The sequence below is a fragment of the Charadrius vociferus genome, unplaced genomic scaffold (assembly GCF_000708025.1).
Source record: "Charadrius vociferus isolate BGI_N301 unplaced genomic scaffold, ASM70802v2 scaffold59, whole genome shotgun sequence".
Taxonomy (NCBI): Eukaryota; Metazoa; Chordata; class Aves; order Charadriiformes; family Charadriidae; genus Charadrius; species Charadrius vociferus.
Genome location: NW_009661371.1, coordinates 4306423 through 4323540, shown reverse-complemented (window position 1 = coordinate 4323540; position 17118 = coordinate 4306423). Strand labels below are relative to the sequence as shown.

Genomic DNA, 17118 nt, shown 5'->3' with positions numbered 1-17118 from the left:
GTGAAATAGTTGGTAGATTTTAAAAAAAGAATAAAATTTTCACTTGTTTGGCTTTGAGAAATATAATAAACTGGTCTAATTATGAAATTTATATATTTTTCTTAGGGCTGTTGCTCCCTAAAGGTTTTAAGAGCTGGTGCAGCCTAAATAGAGCTAGTCAGAAATTTTGAGGAGGAAAAAAAAAAAATAATCTTAATGAGGAAACCAATCAACTCTTAAAAAAAATTCAGCTGTTGAAATGGGGAATTTTAAAAAAGAGAGTTTAATGAAAATAACCTGTTTTTTCCCCAAAGATAGATGATTTTGAAACATTCCGCTTTCGGGGCAAGATGTTTTAATGACAATTGATTTTTTTTTTTTTTTTTCCACACACCTGGCTTCTAGGGGAAAAAAAACCCAAACAATTGACTTCTCATTTGGATCTAGGATGAGTTGTCAAAACGTCAGGTGCTGTTGTGAGACGGTAAAATTATTGTTGTGTCAGTTCTACCTGCAAACAGGCACGCTGCTCCCTCTTCTTCCTGCTTGGGTGCCCGTGAGCCCAAGTGTCATACATACCTCCCTCATTTTTCCTCATTGCTGTAAAGCAGTAAGCCCACAGATGTGAAGCTAACAGTGCAGATGTCATCGCGAAGATTCAAAATGTATTTATTTACGTGTATGAATTTAGTCTCGTCGACTGTGTGGTCACCGAAGCGTCAGAGGAGTCTGTACAAAGCACAGGCTTCGTTAGCTTTGGTGTGATTTCATGCATTGGCCACATCTCTACCCAAATGAATGATGGACCATACGTTTTCTGACTGCCTTTACCTCTTTTGGATCTTCTTTGTCTGTAATTATACCAAACCTGGTGAATCATTTCTTTGAAAGGTCGTGTAGTCAAAGTGTAGAGAAGAGGATTCAAAGCGCTATTTATTGGCAGTATAAAAATCACCACCCAAGAAGTTATGGTACCTTAGGGAGGGAAAAAAGAAAGGAAGCTATAACATCCATTCCAGCATTTTTACCCGTTAATAATTACAAGCACTTGATGCCTATGCAGCACAGCTTCCTGGCGAGAGCGGTGGTCACACGCTCCCAGCCTGAGTTCATGTCACAGCAGGTACTTTTCTTTTTCCTCTCACTGTTATGCTTGCACTGCCCTCTTATCTGCCTCTGCTTCCAGGACTCCCTGCAAAACTGGACATTTTTTACTCTCCCAGCAGTTTCATTTATCCCTCTGACTTTGCTCCCTATTTGCCCTGGCACGCTTCTTATTCTGGCTGAGCCCCGTTTTCTTTTTGCCTCTGCTTTGCTCCCTGTTTCTTCTTGTGATCTCTGTTCCCCATCCTCTTCCCGGGGCTAGTAACATCCAATCCTCGTGACGTCCCTGATATCCTGTCCTCCTGCAAAGCAATATCCTCCAGTCCCTGAACCCCCTCAGAAGCTGGTTTTCTCTTCTGCCTCAGGACTTCTCCATTCTTCCCCTGCAAAGGGCACTGTATACATCCTCCTTATTTCCTTCTTGCCCTTTTGGAAGAGTTTCTGTGTTCACACCATCTTCCTTTCTGAAGGCATCCTGCTCTCCTGCCTTTATCAGAGTCTGTGTGCCTTTTCCCACCACTCCCTTCTCATCCTTACTCTTTGGGAGACAAGTCAGCTTGTTACCTGAGGGGCAGGCGGAGAAGGGACAGGATTAAAGACGTTACTGCGTGCTCCAGTTTGATTTATAAAACAATTACAGAACTGTTCCAAGCTGCACAAAAAGCTTAATTCACTCTCCTTTCCCCTCCCTTCTCTGCCTTTATGACTTTGTTGCAATATCAATGCATTCCTGTTGATGCCCATAACATTGTCTACAGTTTTGGAAACAAGCAGATGCTTAGTTCAAGAGCTGTTATGGTGTATGCCCAAAGAAAAATAAATGCTATCAAATGGGGTTTAACACTTCTGTAAACTTAGGCAACTATCTGTGAGGACACAGACAGTGGGATAAAGATGAGATAGTGGGACCAAGTGCACCCTCAGCAAGTTTGCCGACATCATCAAGCTGAGTGTTGTGATTGACACACCTGAGGGATGGGATGCCATCCAGAGGGACCTGGACAAGCTCGACAAGTGGCCCCGTGTGAACCTCATGAAGTTCAACAAGGCCAAGTGCAGAATCCTGCACCTAGGTTGGGGCAACCCCTGGTCTCAGTACAGATTGGGGGATGAAGGCATTGAGAACAGCCCTGCTGAGAGGGACTTGGGGGTACTGGTGGATGAAAAGCTCAACATGACACAGCAATGTGCCCTCACAGCCCAGAAATCCAACCACATCCTGGGCTACATCAAAAGCAGCGTGGCCAGCGGGTCAAGGAAAGTGATTCTTCCCCTCTCCTCCACTCTAACGAGACGTCACCTGGAGTATTACTGCCAGCTCTGGGACTCTCAGCACAAGAAAGACATGGAGCTTTTGGAGGTGGTCCAGAGGAGGCCACAAAAATGATCAAGAGGGATGGAATACCTCTGCTATGAGGACAGGCTGAGAGAGTTGGGGTTGTTCAGCCTGGAGAAGAGAAGGCTACAGGGAGACCTTATTGTGGACTTTCAGTACTTAAAGGGGGCCTACAGGAAAGATGGGGACAGACTTTTTATCAGGGCCTGTTGTGATAGGACAAGGGGTAATGGCTTTAAAAGAGGGTTCAGACTATATATAAGGAAGAAATTTTTTATTATGAGGATGGTGAGACATTGGCACAAGTTGCCCAGAGAGGTGGTAGATGCCCATCCCTGGAAACATTCCAGGTCAGGTTGGATGGGGCTCTGAGCAACCTAATCTAGTTGAAGATGTCCCTGCTCGTTGCATTGTTGGACTACGTGACCTTTAAAGGTCCCTTTCAACCCAAACTATTCTATGATTCTATAACGTCTTTAATTTTATGAAATGAGTAATTACTGTTTAAGATGTTTTATCTAATGCAGAGCATTAATTTGCTGAATAAAAAATAAGGTGCAATTTTTAATCTTTTAGGTTAGGGTGTTTTCACATGCTGATATATTCAGAGCATAAAGAAGATAAGCACAACTTTATCCAACTTAAGGTATTGAACTACAAGTATCAGTTTTAAAAAAAGTTATTTCAGGGTAAGAATTAAATTAAAGACATTAAATCAAGACAGGAAACATTGTATTGTCCTGAGCCACATTTAGGCAACAGAACCAGCAAAAGCCAAGATGAGAAAAGCCAATGCTGTTCAGCCTTGGTTTTCAAATACATTTTGTACATTTTATAGATATTCTATGGAGGCAGACTTCAACAATTTTAATTTTGTTGGGGTTTTTTTGGCTGACTCAAAGGTGAATCAGCCTCTTTGATGATTATAGTAATAGAGTTCAATGCAGCAGTAAACTATATAGTTCATTATATTGTGTGTACATATATACAGACATATAACATAAAATTCATTATAGTAATATAGTTCAATGTACTCAACTCTTTCTTCTAAAGAAGAAACAACACTCTTCATACAGACACAGTTGAAACTGCCTCACAAAAGAAAGGACATACCTGGTATTTCTACTTCAAGTAGAGAAAGGAGTTTCAAAATAAAAATGGGTATCCAACATAGTGCATCAGTAAACACAATGAAGAAAAATCGTTTAGCAAGGATCATCTCTTTTTTAATATGATTCCGAATTTCAGTAGCCGTGATAGCTGTTTGGTGAACACTGTAGAACATACTCCCATAGGAAAACACAATGATGATAAAGGCTGCCAAGTTTACACCTGTTTAAGAAGTTAAAATAAGTTGTAATTTAAGAACATAATGGCATTTTCACATCACCTATTTGCAGGCTGAGTGGTAAAGAAAAATGTTTAATCTAAGCTGCTGGTCCCATAGAATTAAGTGGCCAGAAGATCTGAGTCTGTATTCAGCTGTACACTGAATTTTCACCTCTACTCGGGTATTTATTTCATTCATCATCAGCTGATAAATGGCTGCCATCTGATCCAAACTACATAGTTCTCTCCTCTGGCCTTATCATTGGTCTACTTTCCTGAAAAAGTCTATTCTTTCAGGAACTTAATGGTCATTAATTTCTTTCTACATTCTCAGCCCGTCATGCATCTAATATAGTGAAATATTCAGGCTGGAAAAAGTCTTTAAGTTCTTACTGGAGCATCTAAATATGAGGTGTGAACATCACAGCAAAGCTATCTTATTGGTCTGAAAATTAAGTTCATTTGCAGCTCTAATCATATATAAAGAAGAAATGCAACTTACCTAAAAAAATCACAACAGAATAAATCTGACTTCCTGAACTTTCTGATTGTTCTGAGTGAAGAGGAAAACAGACGCCGTTGGTGCCATAGTAGTTCCTGAAAAATTCCTTGTTGCTCAGGGGGATAAAAGCAACAGCAAACCCAATTATCCAGATAAGAACCAAAATGGAAATTGTCCTGCATTTTCTGGGCTTCAAACACCTAAAAGGATAAACTATGCAGATGTATTTTTCCAAAGTCAGGTAAGTCAACAGTAAGACCGACACCTCTGTAGACAGAATAGCCAGCGATCCCACCAATTGACAATGAATACTGTCCATCCACAACTGAGCGTGCTTGTTGTATTCTCCGCGATATTTAAGATCAAAAGCTCCAATCACAAATAAATATATTCCCATCAGACAGTCAGCACCTGTGGGCACAGTGCTTAACATCATTATTCACACATCTGAATTTCCCATTCTCTGTGTATATGTATATTGGAAAACAGACATACACACGTATATATGAATACATATTTATAAGTCAGCTAAAGTATAGATATAAAATCAACATTATAGTTTGAATGTTATTGCAAATTACAATTAAGGCAGTATAATTCTGTTTCATTCCTCCTTTTTTTTTTTTTTTTTGAATTTTTATTTGGACTGATAGCCTATGTTTCATACTTGTTTCCAACGCGATTTCTTGAAGCTCAGATAAAATTGGTTTGCAAACAGAAAAAGATATGGCTTCATTTATAGAAATATTCTTGCAACTGTTTTTTTGGGGTTTTTTTGTTTGTTTGTTTGTTTGTTTGTTTTTATTAGGTCTTATTCCTTTTGATATTGACATTTAGCTGAAGATAATATGCTCTGTGTAGGGCATCTCTGCTGGATCCAAAGTTTAGTTTAGGTTTGTCCACCTTATGCTAATTCAAAACTGGTGTGCATAGTTGTCTGAGGCTGGTACGGGAAGAGGAACTGTCAACATAGGGCTGAAGGCTTCTCAGATACTTCGGCTAGAAGTTCTGCATGGTACTCAGACTGTTCCCATGGAAACAACAAAGTTTCAAAATCACTGACATGCTGTGGTTAGAAATGTTGCCATCATTTTATACACTGTTGGCAATTATCCTTCAAAATGCAACTAATATAACTTGTGAAGTACTTGTAGATTCCCCTGTGTTGAGATAGGGTGCGTGAGATTGTAGTGGCTGCACTGCCGAATCGTTCCTCCATAAACCTGTCTTGTCTTCAGGACTAAAATAAAAACCCCCAAAACTCTAATTTTTAATATTGGGGAGCTAGGAGTGATTGCATAAGTAACCTTTTACTCGTGTGAAAAATAGAATAACTATCTTGAACACAATGTTTACATGTGCAAATTGCTATTTACTCAAAAATGCCTAGTAAAATCTAAGTTTATGGGCCTTTGAAAAATTCAGAATTTTCTTTCTCCTTGATGAAGAAAGTGTGAATTTGACACAATCCCCACAGCATTAAAATCATACGTGAAACCTTTGGAATTTATCAACTGCCTGTTGGCACAGAACAAAAGCAGCATCTAATGAGACTTCCTGATGCATAAGGTACATAGGTTTTTTTGTATCGTCTTTCTCAACAACATGAAAGTTCAGTTAATCCAGTGCTGAAAACATGTCACTATATTGTAACAACAAATATTATGTATGCTACGAGCAGACTAAAGCAATATTCTTTTACTTTACACATGGAGTACTCACAGCAGAGAGACATTATTGAGATGGCGTGAAGCTTATTCTCTGATCTGATGTAAGGCCTCATGCAGATAACAAAAATATTTCCAAAGCAGGTGATGGCAGATACAACCCAGACAAACACTCTCTGTATGATGCTAGCTAAAAGATTCTCAAGGGATGAAATCCCGTCAGTATTGGGCTTACAGCTGCGCACATGAGGGGCATATCCACAGTACTGGAATTTCTTAAAATATCTGGTTGTGAAAAAGAAAAACAGATAAGAGATGGTTCTAGTTTGGTTACCAGAATATCAAAACTCTCCAGTAGCTACTCAGAAAACATATTCTGAAAGAAGAAAAATTAATTAAAAACTGTTGAAACGCTGTCACATGCTGCTTTTCATATACTTTTGTTTTAATTATCCAATATTCTCTAAATTGCAAAATTTGCAGAGGAAGCAAATCTACTTACATGTGTGAAAGGTTTCTCAGTGGTCTGAACATTCTTCTCTGGATGTTTGCAATTTCAATGCCCTCCAAGCTGCTGTAAACAATATACTCTCAGTAAAAGGCCATAGAGACTCAGGGGTAAAAGAACAAACTTTATGAGCGTTTAATTGGGCTTCTATGATTATAGGAAACTAGAGATGAACTTTAATTGCATCTAATATGTCATCCGTTTGAAACTTGGACAGAAGAAGCTAAAGTGGAATAAAATAAATTGCAGTTAATTCTAACAAACTCGCTGTTCTTCCAAAATCACGAAGGCGGCTCTTTTAGTGCTCTCAGCAGTGCAATCGCAGATTATTATGTTGCCCTTCCAACGTATTGTTCTACTGATGTTCTTTCATCATCTCTGAGAAAATAGTAACTTGTTCCAACAGTAATATTTTACATGTCCCTTCTGTCTTTTATCTATTACCAGACAAACAAACCACTGCAGGAATTCAGTTTTCATTGTGTCAGGAGCAGCAGGAAGCTGGGACATGGAACATGGAATAGAAGGGAAAACGCTGGCTTTCTTGTGACACATAGATGGGATTTTTATTTTGTTGGGTTTTTTTTAATATATATTGAAAATGGCACTATTATTTCCCCTGCAGTGCTAGATCAGTAAAGTGTAACTGTGCAAGTAGTTCTTTTAGAACTTCGGTTTCTGTACTCTTCCAGTCCATCCTATCCGCTGGTTAGACGTACAACCAGTCAGAGGTCTTCGGTTCTCCCTGCGGGGACCCTTACTTGAATTCATTATTCAATGCTTGGAATGAAATATTCCTGTGAGTTCTGAGCACATTTAGGCAAAAGTGGAGAAAAGTACCAGTCTTACTGGTTAGTTGCTGTGGGCTGATGGGCAGTTTTGCTAGGAGACAAGAAAAATGAATCTTATGGTGTGCTTTCCCCAGCTGTTCTTACTATTTCAAACTAGCAAAGAGGCAACTGGTGTTCTACAAACTACTGAAATATAGCTTCCTATAGATCGATCTCAAGATTTAACAAATTTCTTAACTTAAAAACATGAAAGGTCATGGTCATTGAATTGCATGAGTTCTTTGGTGTTAAATAATGGATGAAGTAGTCTGTACAGTCATAGGCTGTAGTCTGACTGCCAGGGAGGCAATTAATTATTCTTTTCTGTGCTCAGCTGCTTATTTCCACAAAACTTGTACAGATTTAGTATTTTCAGGTAATTATCTATTTACCAAATTTAGTTGAATTTGGCCACTGGATTCCAAATCCAGTGAGGAAATTGGACTGATCAACAGAAGCTTGTGCATTACTGGCTACAGCTCAGCGGTCAAATCATAAACTGCATTACACTCTCATCCAAGGAAACATCTCTTTTTTGATCCCCACAACCATTTTTATTAGAGCCTGTAGCAATAGGATAAGGGGTAATGGCTTTAAACTAAAAGAGGGCAGATTTAAACTAGATATAAGGAAGAAATGTTTCACAATGAGCGTGGTGAAACACTGGCAGATGTAAGATGGTAGATGCATCATTGTTGTAAACTTTCCAGGTCAGGTTGGACGGGGCTCTGTGCAACCTGATCTAGTTGAAGATGTCCCTGCTCATTGCAGGGGGGTTATACTAGATGACCTTTAAAGGTCCCTTCCAACCCAAACTATTCTGTGACTCTGTGATTTTGAAATGATGACTGAGAGGAACCAATGCCGTGCTCTACCGAGCTGGTTATCGCAGACGTGCAGTGGCCTGTGAAGACGTACTTAAATTTACCACAGGATAATTTCAGTTTGGCAAGATTGTCACTGCGCTATCACAGTTTTAAGAGCACCTCTGCTGGCAGAATTCAGGTTGGAGTTCCTGTGTTAGTAGACCCACAAAATTTTCCCCCTAAACTCTTAAAAAAGATCTGTAAAAGTCCCACCTCCCTCTGACACGGTGGATGAATTGTACTTGGTTTGTATTGTTCTTTTCTGGTGTTAACAGTAGATTCTGTAAGAATGGAAATATGTCCCCAAACTTGTACATATACCAAATTCATGTCTTTATATATCCTAAGGGTACCTACTCGTGGTGTTAATAACCCCAACTGGACCTTGCATGACCCTTAGGCCCTGTGAAGAAATTGTGCAAGGTCAAATGAGGGTTGCATTAATCTTGTTCTGTAATAGCAGAAAAGACAATGTTCTTCTCCAAGCTGAATTTATGATCTCTTTTTGTTGGAAAAATTTCCATTATGAAATTGGTTTTTTCAGGAAGGAAAATTTGAGTATTGATATCTACCAGGCTCAAATTGTTGAGGATCATCAACATAACCAGGAACTATTTCAAAGGTAATTTCTCATAAAACATATTCTGGATCATGTCCTTCTGAAGGAGATGTGCATAATCACAAAGAAAATATAGCAAAAATATAAAAACTTGATACTTACAGGGATTTAAGTCTAATTAGAAAATCAAACTGGTCTATTTGTATTTTCTTGATTGGGTTGTAAGATAGGTTCCTGTAAATACATAATAGACATAAATAACTTTGTACATCTTCCTTGCAGCTTGTTCTAAAAATAAAGTCAAACTACATAACTCATTTGCTTTTCCAGTCCTGTAGGAAGGACTTCTACAATTGGCAGTTCCAACTGCAAATGTGAACATTCATTTAGTGTTATTCAGCTTGCTAAGCCAGTGGAAAGAGTAGTCAGATGCTTCACAGGCATGCTATTGCCACACACACACACACCCGCCTCCCCCAACCTGATGCTTAAATATTTTGACTGTAGAAATATTTAGTTATTAAACTTCCCAGACTTGTCTTTCAGGTAAAAGAACCTAGCTGAACTGCATGCATTTAGAAATAAATAACAATTGATTTTGCTATTTGCTAAAAACTATTTTTTTTTTTAATCATTCGTGTGAGTTCAAGAAAGGACAGAGGCAGTGGAATGTAAGAATAGATGTCAGTGTTAGATGCTTTCACGCTGTGCAAGAGTGTTTCTAGGTCCATCCCCTTTTTCTTCTCCCTATAACTTTTCCTCATGATTTCATTTTGTTATTGTAACTAAAATGCACAAACTTAATAAATGCAGCTGTACGCACTTGGTTGCCCCAGTGTATTGTGATGGATCCCAAGGATGTTGGAAAAGCACAAAAATAGGTTATTCCACACACTACCTCCTCTCCTCCAGAGAGGTCTTCAATTGTGTGACTGGTGCCTCTTTCAGATTATGCGAGAAAGATTGGGACTTTCCAGCAGCAGCATTTGAGAATTTGCCCATATACGTGTCATGGGAAAAAGAGAGAAAGTCCTTCTGGTTTTATAATACCTTATACTTTTTTGGAACTCCTTCACAGGAAAAAAGCAGTTTCAAGCAAGGCATCTGTATGATGCTCTTATGCGTTTATTATCTATTTTTAGAGCCAAATCCTGATATCACACTAAACATTCCCATCAAATTATTAATTGCTCATTACATAGGTAGCATAGCTCATTTTGTATATACTAACATGATCTAGAAAAAGGTAGAATTTGAACTTGGTATCTTTTGGGACATGACAATACACATCTTTTACAGAACTATTCTGGGAAAATGTTATATAGAATTACTTTTGGGAAAAGTATTTTTTTAGGCAGATCTTAAATGACGCATACAAACAAAGGTGCTCTTTTCTTCCCCAGCACTCATGACTGGAAGCATCATATCAAATGAGTAACATACAGTTATACATAATAATAATCAAGAATCCTTACAGTTGTGAAAGCTCCTTTAGATCCTTAAATATATACGGAGGAAGTGATTCAATCTTGTTGCTAGCCAAATCTCTGCAGAAAGAGCCACAGGTAGGATACAATAAGTTCTTACTAGGCTCAGTAATTTTACCAAACCGTTTTGCAATTTCAAGACATGGGGTTTCATTCTGTTTGCCAAATATTATTTATTATGTAGGCTATCCGAAATTGACTATGAAAGAATGCTGTTAAAGCAAGGTGGGAAGCTAGATCCACCAGATTTCTCTTTGTCTAGTTAGTTCAGATATGCCATTAGAAGCATAATTTATTATTATTGTATTTAGATCAAAAAGAAAGTAAAATACCCTTAACTTGAGCTGTAGGAGCTTGGAAATAAATTAAATTTATTGTTTCATCATGGGAACTTTTTCACATGGGCTAGCCAGCACTACATCTTTCCCTTAGTTTTTCGCTCTACCTCTCTGCTTACTTTCACTAAACACAGATTTTAATAACTGTGGACAGAGGAGTAAAAGTCTCAGCCTGACTGAAACAGGCAAACCAGTCTAAAAGACACTGTGGTGATGTAAGATTAATTAGTATGATTCTATTCGGGGAACATAAGGATCTTGTGAGCAAACCCCCCAATATTATCGATACTCATGGAATATGCATTTTATTGACTATTTATTCCCTGTTAAATATACAGAAAATACCCCTGAGTATGGGTGCTATTGCCAGAGCATGTTATATGAAACAGAATTTATGATAAATGAGGTTTGCAGTATAAATTATAAAACTTTGTGACTTGTTATACAAGTAAGAGAAGAAATCAACTCACAATTCATCTAACATCTGGAGAGAAGAAAAGCTGTTTTCATTTAAAGAGCTGATTTTATTCCGTCTCATCACCCTGAAAGAATAAAACAAACGTGTTGCTGCTTCTTGACATCTCTTTGGTTTCAGAGAAAATTTTTTATAAACTTTTAAAATTCTCTCTTCTCTTCATCTTCATATATTTGCCTAATTCAGTTAATAACCTAATCAGATGTAGAAGCTTACCATTTTACCAGTCGATAAGTAATTTTTATTCCTTATGCTCGTACGTGTGTGTGTATACATATATATACGCATGCCCACAGGAGGCCAGTATACATTGGCTGAGGACAGGAGGAAGATTAAGTGGGCTGGAAGGCTCGTGACCTAACCGCTTCTCATACACAGGCACATGGTTGTGCAACTTTTCCTTCACCCATATTTCATCTGCCACTGAGCTTCCTCCTTAAACGGACAACCTGGATTTTAAAAGCAAAGAGAGAGCCAAGAATATGGCTACTGCACCAGAGTTAAAAATGGAAAGTGATAGGTACTGTGGAGCCTACTAATCTATCAAAAGGTTGAAGGGATTTTCTGAAGATGATTGTATCATCTTTGTTGTAATCACTCAAACTTTGGGGAAAATTTTAAAACTGATGAGCCAGCCAACCCATCAGCCAATCAAACTCAATGAAGAAATTTGCGTATTTTGTATGTTTTCTGCTTTTTATTATGAGATTTTTGCCTCCCAGTAAAAAGTTAGAATGAAGCTGTCTAAATCTTAATATCAGTCAAAATCACTTCAGTGAAGTTTAGTCGCATACATCAATGCTGAACTTTGCTATAAATGTAAGCAGTGGTTATTCTTTATGGCGCTCATTTAAAACCGAACATTGTAATTTAATCTCCTTGAGATCTAAATAACCATGATACTGAGGAAACTTTAATATTAGCTGTAACAAATCACTTGACTGTTGAGCAGAAGCATATCTCACTCCAGCTGGGTAGCGTATCCTATTACTTACAGTACAGTTAGGGTGCTGCAGGAGATGAAAGTGACATTTCTTACATGATGGATATGGTTGCCTTCAAGGTCTCTGGGATATAAAAACACAACATCAATCACTGAAAATAAATTCAGGCAGTTATTCTAAGGTAATTAAAGAAAAATACTACCAGAACTTCACGACTGCACAAAAGAGAGTGGGAACCAGACATGTAACATTTCTGCACACCTAATTGATGCCTTCGGGTCACCAACCCTGCAGTGACCCAGCAGGAACTCTGCAAGATCCAGCACCCCATTAGAAAAAGTGGTGTGAAAACACTATACAAAACCAACAAAATAATATTTTTCTAGTGAAATAAGGTAGACTCACAGCCAGTTTAGTCTTGGCATATACTGGCACAGAGGCTTATCAGGCAAACGAGCAAGAGAATTATTCATCATCTCTCTGGAAAAAAGAATAGTATAGTTAGCTATATTTGCCAAAAATTACATCACAGAAAAAAGATTATGTCTCCTATATTTGTACTTTTTAAAAAAAGGTAGTCAAAGCTTTATTTGTTTCTCATAGTCTTGGAGGTAGTAGTATTTTCTTAAACTTCCACATATTTTCTCTGTGGCATTCTGCAGAGCATTATTTTATCCTTAACTAGTGAATTACCAGTTAAAGGAAAGTTGTTCACTTCACTGCTTTTTCAATAAAACACAGAAGTCAATACCAATATTTTGACTCTTCTGTCATAACATGTAACCTCTATTCGTGATGGAGGAAGGGGGAGATGGAAGGAGGTTTCCCTCCAAGCCGCAGAGATAGGGGGTCCCTGGTCTTTGGGGCTGGGGAGGGCAGTGGCAGGTTAGAGGCAGGGTCTCGGGGAGGGAGGCTGGGCTGCTGCCAGGGGCAGGAGCTTTCGCACCCCTGCCTCTGGCACCGCGGCTCCGGAGGACAACTGTCATCCATTGCTGCAGCTGCCACGTCCTTGCCCTCTCAGTGTCGCTGTCATTTTACTATTTTTCCCACCCATCTCCCTATACTTTTCCAGACACTGCGTGTCCACTGCTGCCAAATGGGCCTACTTCAGCACATCACGCCTGGGGGTAAGAAAAAGCTGTGGGTGTACTGCTGGCACGCTGTGGTGAGCAAGCACAGTCGGTATAAAAAGGTTTTTATATATATCTGCCCTTTCAGGTCTGTTCTTTTTAATAACTGTTGTGGTTTAGGCTGGGCTGACCACTAAATGAATGACAGATGTTTTTTATTAATCCCTCTCCCTTCCCAGAAGGGAAGGGGAGGGAGAATAAGGGAGAGACTTATGAGTTGGGAAAAAAAAAAACGTAAAACAGCTTTGATGAAATATTAGCAATAAAAAGAAAAAAAATCATAATATTAATAAGAAAATAATGAAATACATACAAAGATACACAAACCCAATATCGAGCCCCTGGGATGACAATCATGTCACCTGCAAGCACTGGGACTGGACTCAGCAACAGGTGGGAACTGGATTCAAGAACTCAATTCAGGAACACACAGATGGGGATCAAAGGCAGAGGAACGGATAGAGTCCTCCTCGGATGTCGGCCATTGAAGAAAGAGGGCTGACCCTTTGATCCCTCAGCTTTTACACTGAGCATGAGGCAGATGGGATGGAATACCCTGTGGGTCAGTTTTGGGTCACCTGTCCTGTCTGCTCCTCCCCACAGGTGGGACCCCACTGTGCTTTTCCACTTCTGACCCTCCAATGGGGCAAATAACAACATTATCTGATCTTGGCTGTTACAGCAATAAGTATAAGCAGGAGCTGCTCTGCATACCATGCCTTGGTATTAACTTATCACTGCCAGAAGCAGACATTGTCTGAAAAACATACCGTTAATTTCAGAGAGTGCAGTCAGTTGAATGGTAAAATTACAGAAAAGAACACTGGTTTTGTTCTACCTCAAACCAGGACACTCTTGATTTTTATTCCATACTTACAGGAGAATAAGTGATTTGAGTCCATAAAATGTTAATGGAGAGATCCGATTTAGCCTGTTATTTTCAATTATCCTATAAATTACAGGAAAGCATATATCAGACTGATAATTGACTGCAGTCTTAAATTGAACAGATGCTAAAAAAAAAAATAACATAATTGAAGTGGTTTTCTCCAAATGACCATTCAAACAATGTAAAAAATTAATGCACTACTCCATAGCAGGTCAGGGTATTCATTGAATTAATTTCCTTTTGGAAGAATTTGATTTAAAATAAAATATATTTTAACTTAGAAAAAGTAGTAGTTTTCAATTTAGAAAAAAGTGTTTTCTTGCCAGTTTTTAAAATTATTTGATGAAGAATTTGAATGAACTCCCTGAAACAGCACCACATAACGGTGATCCACAGCAATCCATCAGTTCAAAATACACAGAAAAATATTAGGTGTATTATCACTTGCTTATTTTTAGTAATGTTACTGAGTCAAAACCGTATTTCATTTTCATCTGTCTGGAAAGTGATAATAAACAAATATTGCAGATTATGACAGTCATTTTGTCTGGGACATTTCAAACACTATTTATTGCCCCCCCCAATCTTTCTGCTCTTTTCTCTTTTATGGTATCTGAATTATTTAATGTATTAATTTGTAACAAGCAATTACTAGTAAACATTATTTAGTATTGTAAAAGTCATCAGTCATTGGAGCCATTAAGGCCCAAGAACTAATTTCTTCTCTCATCAAAGTCAATTGGATTTTTACCTTGCACAGTGTAACAGGAGTTCCTTTGTTATTATCTAGTATAAAGTGCAGCTACGCACAAAAAGGACAGCAATCCAAATATTTCTTTGCCTTGCTTTAATTAGTCCTTGGGAAAATAAACATACAAATAAGAAAACAACCTACAGCCATTCAAGTCTGTGTAGATCTTCAAAGACACGAGGCTTCAAACTGCTTATCTTGTTGTTGCTCAGGTATCTGAAACAAGATGAAGAAAAGATAAATGAATGGAATGATTAATTAGCATCAGATACATGAAAATGAGTTTTAAAATTTTTCCTTGATAATTTATCAGAATACTGCTAAAGTTTTTCATAATTATAATTTTTGATTAGGGCAATTTTTGATGCTTTTCTTTGAAAAATAACCCACTAAGTAAGCAAAAAAGCCCCTTATATGTGATTCCAGTCTCTCTCTCCCCCAAAAAGCCAATTTTTGGTGACAGAAGGAAATGTGCAGGCTTGTGTCTCTCGTAGAAATGCCAGAGCAGGGCAGGACTCTCTGTAGTGAGCACTTATGGAACAATTATAGTGAACATTTTGTCTTATCTACAAGAAAGCACAACAGGCTAGATATTTTCATTGTGTCGTATTTTAGGCCCTTCCCAGTTTCCTTCTGTCGAGTGAGTTGTTCCATGAATGTTCCCAGGATCCTGTTCAGTCTCTGCTAAGGACATTAGTCAAATGTAGATACCAAAATCATGGAAAAAGAAAGCCTGAGAAATGAAGGGGAGGCTGTACTAGAAATGATCTGGGACGGTAATAACAGCAGCTGTAATAACAGTTAATCAACACACTCGTGATGGAAAAAGAAGAGGTACAACATTTTTAAAAAATTTCCTTTTAAAAACATTGCGGAAAAAGTAAGCTGAACCGAATAACACAATTTATGTATCATCTCTTTCATTGAGTGTTTTGCTTAGAAGTGAGAAGCATCTTTCAAAAAGTTGCTGCAAAATAAAGAAAACAGTGTTCTTTTCATACCCATACTGGTTACTTTTATTTGCTTCTGTAAATCAAAATATGACATTAAAGAATTTTGATTCATCCAAGCTATTGCTTTTACTTTATTCTTTTTTCATTCTTTCTGACTTTATGAAGGTAACTACCATACTGTCCCCTTCTTCCATCCTGCAGATTTGGGGAGCAGTGGTGAAGTAAGAGCCCACTTCTATTTTCAAAGTGTTGTCCTATCAGATAAATTTGCGCAGATAGTTCTTAATCTATCTTTTCTTTCTCAATCCAACCATTGAGTTAAAGATTTGGACCATTTTTGCAGCTTGCTAACGATGAATCAAACAAAATTCACCTTAAGTGTGGTGAGGAACTGGAACAGGTTGCCCAGAGAAGTTGTTGAGGCCCCATCCCTGGAGGTGTTCAAGGCCAGGCTGGATGTGGCCTTGGGCAGCCTGGTCTAGTGGGAGGTGTCCCTGCCCATGGCAGGGGGGTTGGAACTCGATGATCTTCAAGGTCCTTTCCAACCTAAACCATTCTATGATTCTATGAAGAGCAAGATGTCCACAGCGACTCTCAGTGCAATTCCCATTGCTCTCTACTTCAGCATTCAAAAAGCAGTACTTACAGTTTTGTGAGGTTGTATAAACCTTTGAAAGCATGTTCAGATACAGCTCTGATTTTATTATTCTGAAGGTACCTAAAAAGATACAATGACTATTAATTCTCTAAGCATGCAAAGTTAAAGCTAGTGTATGTAACCAGTTAAAAATCTATCAATGAAACTGCATGCGTGATACTTGAGAAGGTGCTGTCAAACTTGTTACATCTTAAATTTCACAATACCTATTTCACAGCTAAAGTTGCAGAAACTGCAAAGGTGTTTTAGAAGAAATGTCCCCTGCAGCAGCACTACCAAATTCAGTCAAAGAGACACTTGGTTTGCCTGAGATGAACCACAAAGTGGTTGTGCACCACCTCCTGTTTTAGGTCCTAACGTGCAGTTCTCACCTGTGTGACCTGATCTTTATGTTTATCCAGAACCCTGCTACAAGCAAGATTTTGCATGGCAAATGTCAAATTAACATGTGGTTTTGATTTTTCTTTTTATGGTATCAGAGAATTTTTATAATTGTGGATTTTTAAGATGGTATAATTAAAATATAATGTTGCTAATTTTCTGTAAACTAAGGAATACTATTTTTTCTTCCTATTTTTCTTTATCTACTTTGATTAAATAAGTTTAAAAATACCATCAATTGCAAATGTTATATCCTTCTAAAATAATTTTAAAGAATTATAGTGCTCTTCTCTGAGAAATCTTTAAATACAAATCCTTTAAATTAAAGATACAGTCTATACAGAGTCCAGATACATTCCTGTTAAAAAGCAGTAAGAAATCTGACATTGGCTTTTACAAAATGGGTTTGTGTCAAACACCGTTCAAAAGCTT

The 17118-nt window shown here is 38.1% G+C and overlaps 1 protein-coding gene across 1 annotated transcript in view; it reads right to left on the bottom strand.

Moving 5' to 3' along the window:
• Positions 1 to 481: 481 nt before the first annotated feature.
• Positions 482 to 17118, bottom strand: part of RXFP1 (relaxin/insulin-like family peptide receptor 1) — a 32734-nt gene continuing 16097 nt past the window's right edge. The window contains exons 5-17 of the mRNA XM_009893716.1: positions 16294 to 16365; positions 14839 to 14910; positions 13932 to 14003; positions 12330 to 12404; positions 11976 to 12047; positions 10976 to 11047; positions 10156 to 10227; positions 8843 to 8914; positions 6420 to 6488; positions 5973 to 6202; positions 4251 to 4661; positions 3533 to 3751; positions 482 to 954 (exon numbers count right to left, since the gene is read on the bottom strand). Coding sequence (XP_009892018.1) covers positions 653 to 954; positions 3533 to 3751; positions 4251 to 4661; positions 5973 to 6202; positions 6420 to 6488; positions 8843 to 8914; positions 10156 to 10227; positions 10976 to 11047; positions 11976 to 12047; positions 12330 to 12404; positions 13932 to 14003; positions 14839 to 14910; positions 16294 to 16365 — 1810 coding nt within the window. The 3' untranslated portion in view covers positions 482 to 652. The remainder of the gene's footprint in view (positions 955 to 3532; positions 3752 to 4250; positions 4662 to 5972; positions 6203 to 6419; positions 6489 to 8842; positions 8915 to 10155; positions 10228 to 10975; positions 11048 to 11975; positions 12048 to 12329; positions 12405 to 13931; positions 14004 to 14838; positions 14911 to 16293; positions 16366 to 17118) is intronic.